Source organism: Patiria miniata, unplaced genomic scaffold (assembly GCF_015706575.1).
Source record: "Patiria miniata isolate m_02_andy unplaced genomic scaffold, ASM1570657v1 HiC_scaffold_3, whole genome shotgun sequence".
In the NCBI taxonomy this organism is placed as follows: domain Eukaryota; kingdom Metazoa; phylum Echinodermata; class Asteroidea; order Valvatida; family Asterinidae; genus Patiria; species Patiria miniata.
Window position 1 is genome coordinate 42,540,794 of NW_024037069.1, and position 20,758 is coordinate 42,561,551.

Genomic DNA, 20,758 nt, shown 5'->3' on the forward strand with positions numbered 1-20,758 from the left:
GTTTTAACAAAAAATCTGTCAAAGTTAGCCGAAAATCGGCTAAAACGGTCACTATGCCCATTAATACGCACTCGAACGATTAGGGTTCAGGAATCAGACTAGAGTAATACCAAAGTACATGGGAAAAATGACTGGAACCAGACTGCACCCAAATCTCGCATATTTTCGAAGAATCTCGCCCTGAGTACAGATTCGTCGACTTTTTTTTCGGTAACAATAACTTGAAACTGAAATTAAATTAATTTAATTAATCGCTTCAGAATAATATTTTCCTACATAAATTTACTGGATAACACTTGTATTATTTTTTTTTTAAAGAATACAAAAGTTCGACCAACAATATTTGTTTTTTGATAAAAATTTATTTTCCAATTAAAAAAATATACCCTAAAATGAATTGAAAGCGCCGCTAATGGCTGCGCCCGTGTTTTTCATGCATATTGCAATATTGTAGGTTAGGTAGGCCGTACTTCCGTCATGAAATATTGGGGAGTCCCGAATCCTAAAGCTTGAAAGTGGCACCGGAGTGTTCCCAAATTAACCCATTTCAGTCTAAAACGTTGACGAAAGTGTGCAAGAGTAATGATGGGAAGTGCTTCAAGTGGTACCAGCAGCAGCGACAGTGATGATGACAGCAGTAGCTTTGATACGGTAAGATTAGAAACTTCGATGGTCAGATCACCACGTAGACCCGTGAACGTGGCTTGTAAACTACGCCACGTTCTTATGTCATTTCGAACCTGGCGAACGTGTCCCTCTGACTCCCTCCGTTACACACACTGGACGTTATTTTGCCTATGTAATAAGTACTCACATATGAAGCTGTCTTGAATTCTATTTGTACGTCAAAACTTGCATTTGACGAAAATTGAGGAAAATTCTGGCCCCGGTTCATGAAGTCCGTCCGCTACTGCTAGCTGCCATTTTCTCCCAACTGACGCACGCGCATTGCGTTTTATTTTCGTATGATTGACGGCTGTTTACTGTCGCAGCTAAAACAGACATCGTTTTAGACAAGTTTCAAGTCCTTTCCTCTCTCACCGCACCGCACGCGGTCGCACGTGCGCCCGCGTGTGTGTGCACACACGTACTGTACACGAGATGAGCCGAGCAGCCAATCGTCTGCGGGGTTTTTTTTTTTCGGGGTTGCGACATGAAACAGCCGTCAATCTGTCCAAGCGACTCAGACGCGTCCGGGGTTATTTGTCAGGGTCAGGTTAAAATCTAATTTCTACACGTTCGTATGGGTCTTTACTGATGGGCAAATTTCGTCGAAATTACACAGCCGAAACAATCGGACGGGCAAATATAGATTTCTAGGTGAGTACTCAACACCCATACGGAATTATGTCTGTCGGATCGATTTCGCCAGGTTCGAAATGAAACAAGAACGTGGCGTTGTATACAACGCCACGTTCACGGGTCTAATCACCACGAACACAGCACAGCCAGCGACCAGAGCGCAGTCTGCAACTTAACTCTGCGGGGCCGGGGCGGTACGGCGTTGGCCGGAGTTAGTCCGGCGCGGTCCGCACTGCATGCCGCTGGCCAGGCAACATGAATGCCGGTTTGAGCTTCAGCAAAGGGTGTGCTGGATGTTACTGTGTGCTGGATGTTACTGGGGGGGGGGGGGGGGTGCTGGATGTTACTGGGGGGGGGGGGGGGGCAGGATGTTACTATGGGGGGGGGGGGGCTGGATGTTACACACTGGGGGGGGGGGGGCAATTTCATGAATTTCTGTTTAACCTGTCAAGTTTTCATCCCTGCCCGCCCCAATTTTTTTTATATTAAAATATTTCTGTTAAGTGTGTATTTTCTCCAATAAAGTGTGTTTGTTTGGACAAATTTCTCACAAATCCTCGGATAACTTCGTTTTCCAACATGCGGCATGGTTCCCACCGCTATCGCTAGACATGGCTAGATTACAGCAAGAACGATAATGAAAGGGGCGGAAGCCGGTGTGGTGCATGTCCGAATCATGCCCGAACAGATTTCGAAAATGCTGGGATATAAAACTTTTCCGAGGTAAACAGTGTTGGAAATGATCGAAACTCCAAACCGGTCTTAAACAAAGTATTTAATTTGAACAACCAAAGTGTATTCAACAGCACTGAAAAACAGGAAAAAAAGTACGAAAGCTTTTATAAATGCACTGTTTTCTGTAAGGTTACATACACATGTATCATAAACAGCATCCCCTATTGTAGTGTGGCGTACCCCCCCCCCCCCCTTCCCCCGCTTTTCGAATTTCCGTGTCCGGGCAATTTTTGGATTTTGGTAATCCCCCACTCGCCGGCACAGATTTACACCACTGATTCAGAGCATTGGAAGGCAAGGACAGTACTGCCAACCTGAACCCCTACAAAACCCATTTGTATATTGTGTATGAGAATATTGGAGTCATGAATATCACAAAACTTTTTTATTCTAAAAAAATGTTCTCAACCAATATTTGTCTCCCCCCCCCCTCAGGTATTTCACACACCTTTTCAACAAAAACACTTTTTGCAACACATGTAGCGGTGACTGACCATCAATAAGGTTTTCATATTATTAAGGTTCAGTTGTTGCAAAATAATGTATCCTCTCCATTTGCTTTTAAAATGCTTCATTTTTTATTTACAGAGTGATGGAGAAGGTCAGAAGGTCACCTCAACCAAACAAGGTAAATATTGAGACCTTAAAGCTTATTCTCAAGACCATGATGCTTGAAGTTTAGTGTTTCAAAGAGGGTACCACTTTGAATATTGGGCATTGCCATATAATTTTTTTTTAAAGACTTGTTCATTGTTTTTATCATCAAGCTATGCTTTGAAAAACAGTTAGTACCATTTTCTTTTCATTAATACTTATTGCATACATTTTGAATTCTCCTTCGTTTGTTTCTCTAAGTGATCATTGCCTAAAGGTGTATGTAGGGTTATTGTTGCCAAATTATGCTACCAGAGTTTTGTTACTATTTGTCATGCTTTTTTGATACTCAGATAGTTTGAAAGAAATGTCAGCACAGTTGTATTTTTTCATATCACTGCAGTTCTCCAATTTATATCTAAATTTCTTAATGTTGTGATATTTATCTTGTAATACAGTATGATTAAACCTGTTAATTTATGAATATTCATCATTTGTGATGCATATGTATAGATGCAGAAGGAGGAGACAAGACTGACTTTGATCTGTCCCAGTTATTTCATCACTCCAGCTTGCGAGAAGCAGCATCCAAAGTCAAGTACGATATCATCCATCAGTTGCAAACCTTTTTAAAAAAAACCACGGAGGCCCAGAATTTTTTTGGACAAAATTGACCTAACGCCTGTTGCGAGTTAACCAGTGCCCATTAGACAACCGCATGGACTTTTGTGCGTTAAGTTTTGTGTGTCTCAGATTTTGCGCGTTCCACGTCCATTTCATGTAATTGGACAATAATTTCACAAGCTGCGTTGACGCGATTCCACCGCGTTAGGTTAATTGGAATGGGTAAAATTGGGTACCTACCAAATTTTACCCTCTCAATATACCGCCCACCCATTATGTCCAGCATATTTCACAAAGGCTGATTGTTTATTTTCAAAATGGGTCTTGAAAATGATTTCTCTGGTTTTAATGATGCAGACAACTAAAGTTGAATAGAATCACAGTGCATCGGGAAATCTAAATGTCTTTAAAATATCTCAAAGGACACTCAAATTAAGACTAGGAAAAGTAAAGCCATGGCAAATTTGAGTCTTTAACCCTAATACCTAGGCATTTTTTTTCTGGGATGCAGCCCCAATCCTGCAAAATCCTCTATTATTTCTTGAATGTGGTCCTTGGAGGGGTGACCACTGCCGCAATCCTGCAAAATCCCCCGGCAATAACTGTCAATATATTGAGGCAGAGCCAGTGACATCCTGGAGCAGTGCGAAGGATTTCAAGTATAATATATGCCTATATTTATGCCCGGGCGAGCATAAACAACACAAGGTCCAGCCCAAGACCTTGACACAGTGCATCCTCCAAAATCAGCCCCTTTTTGTTGCCATTTAGCCTCAATCCTGCAAAATCCTCCATTTTGCAAAGAGGATTTTGGAGGATTTGGGAAGGTTAGGGCTACATGTTGGCAAGCTTGATGTGCATTAAGCACCTATACTACACTGCATTACATCAATTAAACCGTAAAAAGAGTTTTGGGCAGTACAGGGAGTAATAGGCAGGGCAATTTGGGACGGTAAAAGGACTAAATTTACTTTTGGATTGAACTTTTATTTTGACAGAGACTACATTCCCGAGTCGATGCTCCAGAAACATCACAGTTACATGCTGAGTTGGCTGGAGGAGAAAGACCACCGTCATGAGGTCAGTTACTGAACTAGTCTTAATCCAAGACGGGGCTTGGATTTTATTCCCCTAAACCATATCCAGTCTTCAGAACTTCGGCAACGCTACCCAGGAAATTCCAAGCATACCTCGTGTGCATTTGCATTTGCTTGAATACAGCGAAGGGTTTGCTGGGATTTGTTTTGGGTAGCGATTTGTTTTGAAGTACTGTCCACGGATCACAAAAAAAGGTTAGTGTTCTTTCAGCAAACCGAAAACAAATCACACACATCCCTGTGTGAATTGTTTTCGTTTTGCTGAAAGAACACTTACCTTTTTTGTGATCCGTGGATAGAAATTTAAAACAGTGTTTGTGTTTACAATTCAAACTTGAAAAGCGCATGAGTGATTTGAATTTGTACTAAAAGAAAGCCTATGAATTGGGCTTTCATATCCTAGATTTTGAATGCAGAACTTCACTAAAAAAAATGGTCCCGACATTTAGGCCAAAAAACAAAAGTCTCCGGTTTCTGGTATGCGCGCGCGTCGCCGTAGCCATGCGCGTCGGCAAAATGAAAAAGTTTTTTTTTCAATGAAAGATGAAATCTCAAAACCGCCAAACTCACTGGTTTGACTGGAATCCTGCTGCTGCACAATTTTAACGTGTTTTTGGATGGGGTTATGATCGAGAATAAGCTTAATGTGGCCTCTCTGGTCTCCCATAATATTTGCACTAAGTTTAGTCGGGCACCATTTGCAGTCATCAGCCGACATTTGAAGCAAAAATAATCAGGTAAAAAAAAAAAAAAGCCGCGTCGCAGCACCACTTTTTGGGCAAGCTCCATACCAGAAACCGGAGACTTTTTTTTTTTGGCCTTAGGTTTCGTTGTTTTTTTTTACTCCCCTGTACTGTACAGGAAGCTTCACAGAAAAAAAAGTAGGATGGATTAGCGTGAACTTCCCTTTAGTAGATTCCAATGTTGATGATGTGTCAGAGGTTTTGGAACAGTTCCATGAAATGTTCTGTGACGAAATGTTTCCTGTTCGGTATAACATCTACTGACTGCAAACGCCGTCAACGGCTCCAAAATCGTGCTGCTAAACTGATTTATCAGGCTGGAAAATATGACAACGTCACTCCTATCCTCCACGATCTTCACTGGCTGACAATCCCCAACCGAATCAACTTCAAACTTCTGACCCTCGTTTACCAATGTCTTAACACTGACTCTGCACCTTCATACTTAACCGAACTCATTCAGCTTTACAAGCCGACCAGAAGCCTCCGATCATCTACTGACACCAGATTACTCCGTGTACCAAAAACTCGCACTTCCACTGGAGAGAAAAGCTTCCACGCTGCTGCCCCTAAACTCTGGAACAATTTACCCTATATCATCCGCCACTCTAGCTCACTAGCAACATTCAAAAAATCCCTGAAAACCCATCTGTTTAACTGATCTGTTTAATTGATTTGTTATTACTTACTCATGTATTTTGAATGTGGTTTATTTCTTGTTCTGTTTTCTGGTGTTTTTTGGGGGGGATTTTCGTCAATTTTTGTGTAAAGCGCTGTGGTACTTTCTATGACAGTTAGAGCGCTATATAATTGTTCAGTATTATTATTATTATTTATTTCAGGAGGCTGTTTCCTTGTCGCAATTCTGTGAATTTCTGATGGCCAGAGGAGTTGGGCGAGACGACTGTGTGGAGGTATATTTTGCTGTAGTGTTTTATTTGGGGAAAAAAAAAATAATCCAAATAAATTGTATTTTTTTTGCGAATTCAAGATACCTCTTGGAAGAATATGAATAATTTCCATTTTAAAGTATATAGAACCATGTGGGCAATTACACGGTTACTCACGTTACATTTTGATGTACTTTTGAGTTTCCTTGGGCTGTTATTACCTTACTGAAAAGGTTTAATAACTGTTTTCCCCATGGTAGATAGAGTAGATCTAGACCTACCTAAGCACCAAAGATGACATCCAGAAAAATGTGTTATGTATGATAAACAAGACGCACAAAATCGGTTGCTCACGTTACGAAAATGTAACGTGAGTAACCGAACGGTGGGAGACATCGGTCATTAGGGAGCTTATAAAAAATGTCACAGCCTTCCTTAAGAGGCACAATTTTATCGTCACAATTAGATTATATTTGTTGCTCGTGGTCTAATTAGTAATCATACCGAAATTCGTGGAAAAAGGACAAGGAAATTGGGTTAGGGCACATTTAAGTTTGAAAAATTGTGTATACAAATCTATGGGGATGTCGCCCAAATGCCCAATCCAGGGTAAATACTATTATTATTATTATTATTTATTTCTGGTAATGAAACCAAGGATTCCTCAAAAGCGCCCTAGGCACTGTAGCTCGCAAGCCTGAAAAAACTTATAGAGAAGAGACAATGAGAAGAAATTACAGTTTTAGAGGTGGGAGGAAAACCCCAGAAGAATATTCAGGTGGAAACCTAAGGAATCAGGCAGGGACTGAAAACCCAATCCACATGTTGGCCCAGGTGGGATTTGAACCCGGGTCACAGCGGTGGAAGGCGAGGAAAGTACCGCTACGCCAACCTGACTCCCCTTTTGCGTTCGGGAGGAAAATCCTGGATTGATATCCCAGGGAAAACCCACGGAATCAGGCAGGGACTGAAAACCAAATCCACATATTGGCCCAGGCGGGATTCGAACCAGGGCTACAGCGGTGGAAGGAGAGGAAAGTACCGCTATGCAAACCTGACTCCCCTTTGGCATTCAGGAGGAAAACCCCAGAATGATATCCTAGGGAACACCCACGGAATCAGGCAGGGACTGAAAACCCAATCCACATGTTGAACCCGCCTTGGCCAAGTGGTGGAAGGCGAGGAAAGTACCGCTACGTCAACCTGACTCGATATGCAACCGAGTATGATTCTGGGAACCAGGAATGTGATTTTTTTTGTGGCTGTGATCCTCCCCCAGGCATTTGATCAGTTTGATGTGGACGGTGAGGGATTCATTGAGGTGGCCAGCATGTTGGAGACCTTCAAGTCATCCAGTGGCGCTAACCTGACAGGGGAGCTGTCCTACGTGGTACGCACACTGCAGACGTGCAGTCTAACACCAGGTAAACTACTTAAAACAGAAATATTCTCATCGTAACATGACAATGCCATGTCAAAACCTGACATCTCTCATCAATGTTAAAAGTTCTGTGAGTCATAACCACCTCAAAACTAAATTTTTTGAATTGGATACCAGCTTTCTAATGGGATGTTTCAGGTTCAATAACACGACATTTATGAGTATTTTTGTCCTTTAGAAAAATCTCTATACATTACTTCAAAGCATCAGTATCAATCTTTGCAGCTAGCCCATATGAAATCAATGTTTTTGGATGACAAAATAGAGTACAAAAGAGTGCTGTTTTCATTCCAAAATACACTTATTATATATTTTTACCACAGAGATTTTAATAATGTTCTTTGTGTCTTCAAACAATAATTTCAATTATAATCCTCCAAAATTGTTTCTATGAATAGTGTCTGTGAATAACAATTATTCTCAACAATGGGCCTTATTCACGAGTCGGCCATATTGGATTGAGAGTGAGGTAAAATCATGATTTTTGGAACCTGTGTACAGTCTACAGTGAAATGAAACCAAGTTAATTTCTCATTAATTCCAGTCTGCTTTAATGAATAGTTTAAAAATTTTAATTAAACATTCCCTAATGTTTAAAGCCAGATTAAAAAAAAAAAGTTACAGAAAATACGACTGCCTTGTGCCTGCATAAATAGTCTGGCGCCATCCCATTCAACAGTTAACAATTTATGAAATACAGTCAGGGAACTCGACAAAAATGGCCAACTCGTGAATAAGGCCCATGGAAACCTAACTGCTCTGCTCGGAATAAAGCACTCCAGTTGGAAATGTGGGGTAACTTAGACATACGCAGGCCGTTTACCAGTAAATTTGTACACAGGAGGAATGACACAACTAAAACACCAACTAAAATAAAAACACCAGGTATTACAAAACTTGTCCTGGTGCTTATGGTGCATGCTGACTATGAACCTGGCCATAGCTCTCTGGACATTCATATTAAACACGGCCATACTTCATAGGTGCTTACAAACAAGTATGTTTACTTATTTAATTTCTGGGTTTTTTTTATCCATCTTGACAGGACTAGTGGATGTGTATTCTACCAACAGGGAGGGCATAGGTCAGCATGGAAGGAAACTAGTCAAAGTAGGCCATTTGAATTTCTGGTCTTCAGTGGTTTTGATTTCTTTTGGTTTTACATATTGGCGGGAGAAATCGGAAATTTGAAAATCTGGTTATCCTAATTTTCTTCAAACCGAATAACGATGACAGTCATGCCGAGCGAGGTGATACACGGAATGCCGTATAGGATGATTTGGTATACATGAAGTTTGCGGGATTGAAAAAAAAAACACTTAAGAGCTGTAATGTTAATCAAATTAGGTTTTACCCTTCACAGACGTATTAACACTGTATACTCAGTGTGTTGCCTCCCGATTGAAAGTTGGAAAAAAAATCACTCCGGTGAAACTCGAATCCACGACCTCCTGCTTTCTAGTTCGGACGTCTTACCACTCGACCACAGAGCTAATGGGATCGGTTGGCTGGTTCAAATCTGATGTACATAGCAGCAGGTACCGCATTAACTGTTCATAAGATGGAATTTTTTCGAGTCCCACCCGAGTGATTTTTTCCAACTTTCACTCAAGAGGTAACGCACCGAGTATTCAGTGTTTATACGTCGGTGAAGGGCAAAACCTAACTTGATTTACAACACCCCGACGCAAAAAAAAAATCCATCTTATAAATAGCTGTTATGTTGAAAAAATGGGTTGGAACTCTCTGATAAGTCAAATGGGTAGGCTATTCATATACCAAGAAGACCGCTAGTGAGTGAATGTAGTTACAATCAGAGACCACGGAGCAAATTAGGAGATGTTCCAGTTGTTTTCTTTAGCTGGTGTCACAAAAAATAGAAGTCCCAATTTTTTTAAAGCTGGTTTCGAATATCCAGTTTCCATAATCCAAACCGCATAGTGGAATTCAAAACCGAGTTTAAAAAAATCTGAATTTTAACCCCACCACTAGTTTTACACAAAAATTGTAAAAGGCAACCACAATCAGTTTTACACAGACCTAGATTTCCAAATTTTGTTAGAGTAATTGTGTATTTGCGTTTACATTACTGTCAAGGTTTGGGGTTTTGATGAATTCGGGAGGGCTCTTTGCAAATGCCAAAGGATGAAAAAGTCTGAGTAAGTCTGGTTTCTTTTATCTGCACAGTACATTTTGAGGAATCGGGCACCGAGCACCGGACTACCGTTCTTCTATTTGAACAGCTTCAGTAACATCACCTCCATGAGGCTGATTGTCCTCAAGAAATACCTGAACCAGAAACAGAAAGAAACAGGTGAGGTTGGAAAAAAACAACGTCTGGATTTCTAGGTGGAAATTTGACCTTCAAATAGCTGAAGAACTTCGGCACAAATTCTCGCACCTACAAGAAAATGTTTTACAAAATGAGTTTGAACTGTACAGTTCAATAATGGACCATGTGACATTACTCGCTATTTGCACGCTTCCGCCATCAGCATGCAGAGCCACAACTTTACACAATAAATATAGCCAGTTCAGTGATTCCAGTGTCGAAAGCGGCTTATTTGAATTGTGTAAAGTTGCCAGATCGAGCCTCTGCATGCTGATGGCGGAGCTTGAAAAGAGCGAATTCCAAAGTTGCAAACATACTTTACCTTGTTTACAACTTAACAGTTAAGCAACATTGTCATCAATTCAGCAACAAGCAGTTGGGTAGGAATGTGTCTTCCGGGAACTAGACATGTTCATGTACATGTGCTTGGCACTTAGTCAGGCTTCAGATACCACATAGTATGCGTTTGCAGACCAGTAAATAAACTGCCATAGACCTCAATGTTAAATACCGCCACTTCTCAAGATCAGGACAAATACTCACTACCCTCTGAGGTCTTTGAGACACCCATCAAATTAAAGCTAATTTCATGTTTCATTTTCAGTTCAATTTTTGTTTAGGGGTAATCTGCTGACTTATTGGGAGAATATTCCATCCAAAGACAATCACCCCTAAAAAGTAGTCATGAAGCCCAACACTACTTTGAAAAATGATGCCTGCGCTCCCTTGCAAAAAAATAGCAACTTTAGGCCTAATTTCATCCAATTTTCACAGAAATACAATGTTTTAGTCCTGATCATGGCCTCCACCATTCTTTTTTACCATCCTTCAAGTTCATGGCCTGACAAATGCTATAATAGCAAAAGAATGAGGGCATACCAATCGTGATTTGGCCGGCATAGTCAATTTTAGGCCCATTTACTGGCCTGCACCCTTCAGTACACATGCACTTAGCATGGGAAATCCCAAGGTGTGAAACAGTATGAACAAGGATATCATATGGGTATGGGATTGAAAATGATCAATTTCGACTGCGAATGCCTGGAATGACTGAAATGCCTGAAATGTCTGAAGCTCTTTTCTTGTATATTACTCAGCTATGAAGGAGTTGATACAGGACGAAGGGGGCAGCGTCAAAGTAGTCAGCAAGTGTTACAAGTGGATCCGCGTATCATCCACCCACAATTCAGTGCAATGGTAAGGGTGCTGAGTGGATCAACAAGTCAACTAATTATTATTGAACACAGTGAAAAGCAATTCTTAGCAAGTGACCTGCATGTCCACCACCGTAGCTTCTTTATTGTAGGAAAACTACAAATTTGTATTTTGCGTTTCCCTTGAAGAAGCCGCTTCTAAACTTCTTGGTTACCTTCCTAAATAATATCATGCTGTATTTAATCATGCATTGTTATAGTGTTGGACATCACCATTGCAAATGTATTCAGATGCCTTGTTAATATAACAGGAAATATCTTACTAAAGTGTGCAGACAAAAACAGGAAATACTGCTGAGTCCTTGTCCTCTATCCCGTTCGTTAGTGTGACGTCATCTTGACTTAACCATGCGTACTTCACACGGTGTAGCATAGCACAAAGGGAACTGGAAGTTAACGCAACTTGAGTTTTTAGCCAGTGGGCGCTTGTAATCAGTGGCGTGTGCGCGTGTATGACAAAGTCACTAAAGAACCGAATAGAACCATAATTGAAAAATCTACCAATAGCACTGCCCACAAAGATTATAGCTTTTGCAAAATGAATACTGTTCGGCAAAATAAACTGAAAACTGGTGTCGCCTGTCCCGTAACGCAATGCTGGTAGAGCAGTGAATCACCCATTTCAGACTGTCGTTCCAGGGTCATGCCAAACTGAACTATTCCAAAGATCTATTCCAAAGCTGCTGTTTTGGGTTCAGCTCGACTCTGAAATGCAAGTCTGAAGTGGATGTAAATCTAATTCCTCAATACGCAACTGTTTTTGTACACGCAGGCTGGAGGACAACGACCCCAGCACCTACTGGCAATCCAACGGCCACGCGCGCTCCCACTGGGTTCGGATGCGCCTGAAGGACGACGTGTACCTCCAGCAGCTGTCCATCAAGGTTGCCCAGTCGGACCAGAGCTACATGCCCCAGGAGGTAGCGGTACTGACTGGCCGCACACCCAACGCCCTGCACACCATCCGGGAAGTCTCCATCCCAAGGTGAGATCATCTTTTAGTTGACCTTTTAATGGTCGTTTTGTGTCGTGTTAGTAAGCAGGAGGTTGTGGGTTCGAGGCCCACCCGTGAGCCTTTTCGGAGGACCAATATGAGGGCACTATTTGGAGTGGATAAGTCCACTGATCTCCATTTTAAAAAAAATCTGGATAGTTCGTCTTCTTTTGCTGGACCTACCAGGTGTCATGCCTCTGGTGTGTGTCACACGCCCCTAGAATCAATTCACACGCTCACACGCCGGACAATCGTAATCACACGCCTCAAGCTAAATAGCTCTGAAACTAAATTTTGCGGGGTTGTTTTTGTGTTTGGCTTAAACATTTTGGCGATTTCGGTTCTGCGCAAAGATCGTCTAGCGCCGTGCAGCATGGTTCTGTGTGATTGACAGTGGTGGTTCAATCAAACATGTTCCTGGTTATGGTCGCAAAAACAACCCCGAAGCCATTGACCAAAAGAGACGCCCTAGTCCCCAGGGCCAGCCAAGGTTACGTTATGATGGCCTTTGCCGCTCACACTGTCACACTCCCAGCTTTTGTGTGATCTTAACATCTCTGTATTGTGTGCCATACACACATGTGAAGCTATGCGCTGGTTCAAAATCTCTCAATTTGAATAATGTACGGGAACCAGTATAACCACTCCAATAGTTTATTTACTGGTAAGCTTTTTAGTAACATGTATTGTGTGTATTTGTAATCAATGCCGACACAGTCAATCCTAGTTTATAAAGACGTGTGGAAATGTGCTTGACTAAATAATGGACAAATCTGAACAGTTGTGTACAAGCATTACATTCACTGTGTGGACTTCCGAACAAAAGAGGTCCACATAAGCCAGGTAGCAGCGACGTTGTGTGGACTTGCCCACGTCCACACAAGGTTTCCCCTCTCTGGAAAACAGGTTTAGAGGCATTTTTGGATTAGGTTTGTCCGTGGCAAAATGAAGAGAAACACTAAAGGGAATCATAGAAACAAATTTTGGTGGAAAGATTTTTCACAGTTTGAGTAAAATGAGATTTTTCACAGGTTTTGCTTAACTACACGAAAACAAAGGGATGTCCACACTAGGTTTGAAATGTAAACATGTGTGTCTTTTGGGAGGTTACACTTCAGTAATTCTTGAGTGAAAATTAAGTTTCGTTTTGTCGCCGTTTTGCAGTAGCACGACCGGAGACGTGACCTTACTTGACAATGCGCACGTCATCGGTCCCTATGTGCAGATCAACATCGTCCGTTGCCATAGCGACGGGTGCGATGTCAGGATTCACGGCGTCAAGACTATGGGTTATAGGTAAGAAAGAATTGACAAAACTTAGCATGAAAAAGAAAATGCTTCATATTGTTAAGATGAGGTTCATTCCTTTCCACCATTGACGACTGTTTGCTGTTTTGTTCGTAAAAAAGGTCAATCCCGGACTCAGAGGTTTCTGTTCAGGACGCTTCAATCATGTGGTACTTCAATGTTGTTGCCTCGACGTCCACAATTACCATGGCAACGAACCCGCAGCTGAAACAGATGATCCTTCAACACACAAGGTATCACAAAATGCGATGAAACACAAAGATTATAAACATTTTGCCTTTTTTTTAATGCAATATTTAAATGTGTATGTAATGTAATAGGCTGAAGGTGGGAATTTGTTTTGATTACTTGTTTTTAAGAAAATGAAATTATGGCCCTGAAATATTGTTGAAACACAGTACATTACCTTCAAAACAACATCTTTTATAATTGTTGAAAAGAAAAAAAAAGATTATGAGTTGTCTTATCGATCTATTTAAAGCTATAGTCCATCATTTGCAGCCATCCGAAAAGTAACTGGCGTAATTATTGTTGAAAAACAAACTTGGTTGAAAGATAGTAAGGAAACTAAACTCCCTGTGAAATTATTCTTTCTGGGAAGCTGTCATTTTGAAGTAATTAACGAAAGAAGGCAGTTCCAACGGTGATTCTTAAGAAGCACTGTAGGAAAATTTAAATTAGTAGTTCGTTTTGTTATTCAGCGCAGCGCGCACAAGTATTGGAACGACGTACATGCGCGCGCGGTTGTTATAATTCGTCGGATCAGTGCGCTACGTCGCGTATAGCTGCAATTCAAAACAATTCAAAACATGATTCAGTAACTTTTGATTTCAAATTGAGATCTTAGAATGCTGTTTTTCTCGGAATGTACAGCTGAAGCTGAGCTGAAACTTCATCAGGTTAGTTGCTCAGTATCCTTCATTAGATTTTGAACTCTTTTGTTGCTTCAAACGAACAAAATGCACAAATTACAAATGATGGACTGTAGCTTTAAATCAAACATTTTGTTTCTAAATTTGTTTCTTCAATTTTCTGTTTTTGATAATATGTTCTTGATTAATATAATTAGAATACCCACGAAAAGAATGTATTATCCAGATGCCACTTCAGTGGTTGTGTGCGAAGTCTGTGGAGAGTCAAGAAAATTGTCCTAACAAAGTTTTTCCTGACAAAAGTAAACAAAATGGGAAATGTTTCTCAGTCCCAGATTCATGTCTTTTCAACATTTTTGCAATGACTGACCTTTATTGAGATGATATATGAAGAAAAAAGTGGCATCAGATTGCAACATTCTTTCCGAATACCACTTCTGCAGAATTAAAAAGAATCAGTTTGATCTTCTTGACCCTAACTCCCTACTTAGTTTTACTATTAAGTAGAAGGCCATGTCCATCAAAATCCATCACTCACTCTGCGTCACATAATGCTTCAGGACCAAATCCATTGAAATTCACCACTGGTACGGGTGGATTTTGATGGACTTGGTACACGTGGCTTATCTGACAAAATCCCCCAAAATGCGGGTATGGAGATTGATGGAGTTGGTACGGTTACTGTTAATCTTTTAATGAACAGCCTAATAGGCCATAATTTTTAGCAAATGAGGTACAAACCGGGATATCACAGTTATTGAAGCAGTTAAGCAGTTTTACCTCAATCCAAAAAAAAATACTGAAAATGTAATTTTTTGAACTATAGAAAGATGCAACCAACATCAATAATCTAGGATCCAATTCTGTTTTTACCCCCAAAAGGGCGCCTCTAATTTGCTCAAAATATGGCCTTTTTATTAAGACACTACCAGTTATTAAAGAGGTGTCTAAATCTTCTCTCCCCACCACTCTTTTCTCCAGGACCGCCTTGTCCAACATGCCCCCCTGTCTCTTGCCTCGACCAGACTCGGCAGGAATCCCTTCCCCAGCCCGCTGGTCTTAAATCAGGCCGAAGAATTCCTCACGTCCGTGGCAAGGTGAGCTGTGTCCCTTTTTTCCTCCCTCTCAAAGTACAGCGAACCAAACCCAACAGATCGAGTCACAAGTCATCAGGGATACCTTGGAGTCTGCCTAGACTCCATGGGCGCGTGTGCGTTCCTTCACTAATCCTTGGGTGTTAGGAATACGTAAACGGCGCTGACCGGCTATTCAGAGCGTACTGCGTGCGCATTTCGAAGACTGCACGCTCTATATGCACGCGCAGTCTTATGCACGCATAAGACTGCACGATGACTGTAGGATATGGATTATGGAAGCCTCGTTTTATAAGCAATTGACAGATTTCATAAGTATCCTCTCTGTTCACAAAAGTGGTAGGCGTGTACTGAAGCACAGCATAGCATCAACTGCACTATTTAATTAACCACTTAAAGAGGGTAAAGGGCAAAACCATGTATTTTGCAGGATTCAGGAAGATTCCTGCCCAAATGTAGCTCATGGAGTCTTTTTCAATCAGTTGAGGATGAATTCTTGTTTGGCTTTGTACCTCATGATCTTAGGAATGCTGATGGTGTGTTGGACATGGAGGGTATCAAGATTCTGTTGGAGTTGTCTCTAGCAAGGGGCATCATGGCCCAGGTGATCAAGGCATTGCAGCACGTACTAGGTAATTCAATCAATAGTTATCATTATTTAAATGAAGCACAAAAGGCAATCACTCCCTCTTGTAATAGCTGTGACCAGGGCCCAATTTCACGGCGCTGCTTAACAGTTAGCAGAAAAGTTGTGCTTAGCATAGCAGAAAAATGTGCTAACCTTAAGCACTATTTCACGGCGTGGACGTGCTAACGGTCGCGCGTGTATGGAGATTTCTATTGTTACGTCACTAAGTTAAGCAAATTTTTCCTCTAAATTAAGCGTGCCTTTTGCTGTGCTTGTGCTTACGGTCTCCATGAAACAGACGGAGGCTCTGTTAGCCGAAAATCGTGTGCTTAGCAGCGCCGTGAAATTGGCCCCAGGGCCAATTGCAAGAAACTTGTCTTATCTTGTAACTCATCTAAGGACTTTCAACAAGTCCTCACTTTAAGATCGATCCTAGCTAAGACGCGTCTTGAGTCCATTTCACTAAATGTATGTTAAGCAAGGCATATCAAAACTACAAGTTGATGTCTGTTTTATGTTTGTTTTTGCTGCTTGACGAAACAGTCGTTGAATAGATTAGAAACGCGTGAAACCAATTTCCCGCATGCGTGCATAGAACACGAACAAAAGTCTGCTACTCATTAAATTTCACAGGCAAAGTAGGTCTACACAAGATACGATAGAGTCGTTAATACCTAAGGGGTTAGGATTAATGACAGCCATATTGTGTAAGCGCAAACGGTGTGTATGTCATTTTCATAATGTGACCTTTACTTTAAATTCTTGCTTTTGACATCAACAGACAGCAAGGAAGAATCCATTGCGGCCGTCAAGTTACTGAAGTCACTGAATGTTGTCTCTGATAGAATGATGCGGAAATACGGTGAGTCGGGTGTCTTGTGTCTGATCGAGGAACTTAACCCTAACTCCCTTGGCATTTTTGTCAGGATACAACCTCAATCCTGCAAAATCCTGCAACTGCCTCCATGTAAAATTTCACACAGCCTCAATCCTCCAAAATCCTCCGTTATTTCTTGAATGTGGTCCTTGGAGGGGTGACCACTGCCTCAATCCTGCAAAATCCTCCAGCAATCACTGTCAGTATGTTGAGGCAGAGCCAGTGACATCCTGGAGCAGTGTGGAGGCTTTCAAGAATATTCTAGGCCAAAATTTATGCACGGCTGAGCATAAACAACACAAGGTCCGGCCCAAGACCTTGACACAGTGCATCCTCAAAAATCGAGCACACATGTTTACTATACATGGTCTCAATCCTGCAAAATCCTCCATTTTGCAGAGGGGATTTTGGAGGATTTGGGAAAGTTAGGGTTAAGCAACGTAAACAGGAGTCCCACACTACCAAACACTGTACAGGCAATCTACCAACTGAGCTATCAAGCCATGTGTTGATGATGTCCCACTTTGTCAGTGACATCTGAATCTTGTCCATTTTCCCCTTGTGATCTATCTAATAAGACAAGATTTAGTTGCACGAAAATAGCAATTGTGGCTATCCTTTGTGCGTCACTTTGAAATGGAGAATTAGTTTTCATGGTGTCATAGTTTTACAGTTATCCTCATATCTGGGCTATATAACAACAATCATTAAATCCCCGTCATGTAATTGATGGGTTGTTGATCACATGTCATTGAATTATTCGTCCAAACCCACGGTCCAGCCACACTGCAAAAATAGAAGTTCCATGGCATGGTTAAACTATTGCCAATCACCTGACAAGGATTTATTCAGGCGTGGAATGGAACATTCCAATCGTCACCGAATGAAAGTATGCTGCCATTCCACGAGGTGAAGCCAGGTGGCATGGAACATTCCATCTGTCACTATTAAATGAAATTATTCTTACCATAACACGAATGTGGGGTGCTGTGGTCCAATGTGGGGTGCTGTGGTCCAATGGTTACAGTATTCGACTTGTGTGCCGCAGTACATGGGTTCTAACCCTGACAGGGAACATGGTGTTTGTACGCTTGGGCAAGGCAATACTACGATTGCCTCTCTCCACCCCTGAGTGTACATGTAAACAGGTTCCTGTGAAGGTAGAGACCTTTAATATTGCGTGGATCTCCAGCTGCTACAGGGTCTCATTCCTGATGAACAGGGATTATAATTGTGATGCGTATTTGATCATATTCTTATGGAATTTGCACACTATAAATGTATAAATTATTATTAGTATTATTAATGTGAAACATGCATTATTAATATACTTTGGAGTGGGGGAATTTCAAGCCCAGTGGAAAAACCTTTTTCTTGCCTGCTTGTTTGAAATTTTTCCAATCAAAGGCCTACAAATGTCTGCAATATTTCAACGTGTCCCTTTTTTGTCCCCCAGCTAACCAGTTTTCCGTGACTGTCGCCGGATGTGATGGTGGGGAAAAATCCCCCGAATCTGGCCCCAGCAAAGTCCTGACCAGCAGTTGGAGCACTGACCGTAAGCTGGGCCTTAAAAAAACAAAACAAATTGACTGCAGCAGGATTGAACCTGTGACCTCTGGAACACCGTACGGGTGCTTTACCAACTGAGCTACACAGTCCTATGTTGGCAGTCTAGCAAAAAGTTGTCAATGTACAGGGTGGTGCAAAAGAAGGAAACCCACTTTTGACAGCAATTTTCACCTACTTGTTGAGCATTTTTCAAAAATTCAATTTAATGATATTAAAATATTGATCTTTAAACATAGTGATGAAAAAATATTTGCAAATGCATATCTTGTCTCTGAGATATGGTAGTTTAAAAAGTTTATGTGCCAAACCTGTTTGTCCATGGATGGCTTTATTCATTCCGCTTGACTGAGAGCATGATTTGAAGACAGGAGCATGATTTGAAGACAGGAGCATGATTTGAAGACAGGAGCATGATTTGAAGACAGGAGCATGATTTGAAGACAACAGACTTACACGTGGACAACAGTGATTTTGGTGACTTGTAATCAAATCAGCATAATAACACTACTTTTGTGATTTTTTTAAAGATTTTTTTCACCATGTATGGTTGAAGAGCTATACTTTACTACATTATAAAAAAACCCAGTTCAAATAGTTAAGTAAATAGGTTAAAATTCCTGTCAAAAGTGGGTTTCCTTCTTTTTGCTCCACCGTGTAGTTCAAGATGTGTTTGTCAGAAACAAAATATGTTTTTATGTTCCGGAGGTCCCTGGTTCAGATCTTGAGTGGTCACAGTTTTGTTCAATCTTATGAATAAAGTACAGGCTTTCAAGTATTCCTACTTTTCCTACTGTTTCCGGGTGTTTTTTTTTACCTTCCCCTACTTTTTCTCCTTTTTTTCACTTGAAATTCCTACTTTTTCCTACTTTTTTTGTCCCATGACTCAGAAATGTGAAATCTCATTGAATATTTTTCATAACACTGTTACACATTGTCATATGTAAATCACACAATGAAGAGCTTGGGCACAAAAGCACTGCAACTGTACTTCCAAGAGCTTAGTTGAGGATGGAGCACAAGTGTTGTGAGTACAGAACATGCCAAATGAGGCTTATGATGCTGTGGACATGGGGGAGTATCAATGAAAACTACTCCTGAAAGCCCGCAAAAGTCCTACTTTTATCCTCATTTTGTCCTCCAAAGTCGTATTTTCATTCTTTTTTTGTTAAATTTTTGATCTTACTGTTTTCTACATTTTCACGTGGGTCTGCTTGAAGGCCTGGAAATAAGTAATTTAATAGTCAGTCAACCATTAATTCAATGGCTATTTGCAAAGGGTTTGTTTCAGTTTGAAACCTAGGTGCAGCGTCTCAAAGTGGGAAGAACTGTCTTCAACTTTATACTTTGTAATTTCAGACAAGACTGTTCCTTTCTGAACTTGTTGAAACCCCGTAAATGTTAAACTTTTCGACTTTATTTTACAGCATACATATCTGAAAAGACAAAGGTCAACATGTTCTTTGTCAGTGAGACGCCAGTCCATGTCACCAAAGTACAAATCAAGGTAAGGCCAAAAAAAATAAATAATCGGTCTCTGGTCAGACCAAAGTTCCGGAATTGACGCGGCCACGCGGCTTTTTTTTTTCTTCAAGCTTGGATTGTACAGACAAGGTGGGGTACTATTTTGCTTTTTTGGTGTCCTCAAAAACATTGGTGTCCTCCATAATATGCTTTGGTGCTTTCGATCATTTGCCTTGGTGCAATTTCCCATTTCGATCATTTGCCTTGGTGCAATTTCCCATTCCTTGGTGCTCTTTGGTAAAAAAAAATTGAGGAGGTGCGGAAATAGAGGGCGCTGTTGGAGCTACCGCGGAACATTTTGGAAAAAAAAAGATCAATGCGCATGATTAAAATCGACGCGCGCGCTAACCAGAGACCGACTTTTTTTTTTTTTTGGCCGAATGAATATACATTTTTGTTTTCAAATTAAAAAAAATAAAAATAAAAATACCCCTTTTTTGATGCTGCACTTTGAGAAGTCTGTGAAGGTGCATCATTTTACAAAAGATTTGAGTTCTTTTGATATCTTATAGGCTCTGTGCACAAATACCCCCTCAATAGTAAGAAAGGGAGACTTTGGGGGAGACCACCTCTCTTGTAAGTGCATGGAGCCTATAAAAACCTCTTTCAAAAAACTAATTTCTTTTATCTAAAACTAATTTCTTTCATCGTTCAACAGGTTTGCAAGGGAACCATCGGGCCTGCAGCTGGCTTCGTCTTCGTCTATGATGATGAGTGAGTTGAAACCTAGATTTCCACGCTTTTGATAATGGTTATTCATAATTGAGTCCACTATCTCACCGAGTTCACCTGGTCGACGCTGCAATTAATACAGTTTTGGACAGCTAAAAGTGGTGGGCAGCCGTGTTAGTCAGGCAGAAACTGGTGGAAAGTAGTTATTCAGGCAGAAACTGATGGAAAGTAGATATTCCTAGAAAAAAAGT

The 20,758-nt window shown here is 40.9% G+C and overlaps 1 protein-coding gene across 1 annotated transcript in view; it reads left to right on the forward strand.

The window, feature by feature from the left end:
• Window positions 1-422: 422 nt before the first annotated feature.
• LOC119736368 (zinc finger ZZ-type and EF-hand domain-containing protein 1-like) overlaps window positions 423-20,758 on the forward strand; it is an 80,355-nt gene continuing 60,019 nt past the window's right edge. Inside the window, 19 exon segments of the mRNA XM_038210381.1 lie at window positions 423-651; window positions 2,626-2,665; window positions 3,145-3,229; window positions 4,254-4,335; window positions 5,938-6,009; window positions 7,265-7,409; window positions 8,472-8,536; window positions 9,614-9,740; window positions 10,856-10,955; window positions 11,745-11,957; window positions 13,131-13,262; window positions 13,376-13,507; window positions 15,128-15,150; window positions 15,153-15,243; window positions 15,766-15,872; window positions 16,650-16,730; window positions 18,202-18,300; window positions 19,739-19,818; window positions 20,494-20,549. Of these exon segments, the coding sequence (XP_038066309.1) occupies window positions 583-651; window positions 2,626-2,665; window positions 3,145-3,229; window positions 4,254-4,335; window positions 5,938-6,009; window positions 7,265-7,409; window positions 8,472-8,536; window positions 9,614-9,740; window positions 10,856-10,955; window positions 11,745-11,957; window positions 13,131-13,262; window positions 13,376-13,507; window positions 15,128-15,150; window positions 15,153-15,243; window positions 15,766-15,872; window positions 16,650-16,730; window positions 18,202-18,300; window positions 19,739-19,818; window positions 20,494-20,549 (1,799 nt within the window). The 5' untranslated portion in view covers window positions 423-582.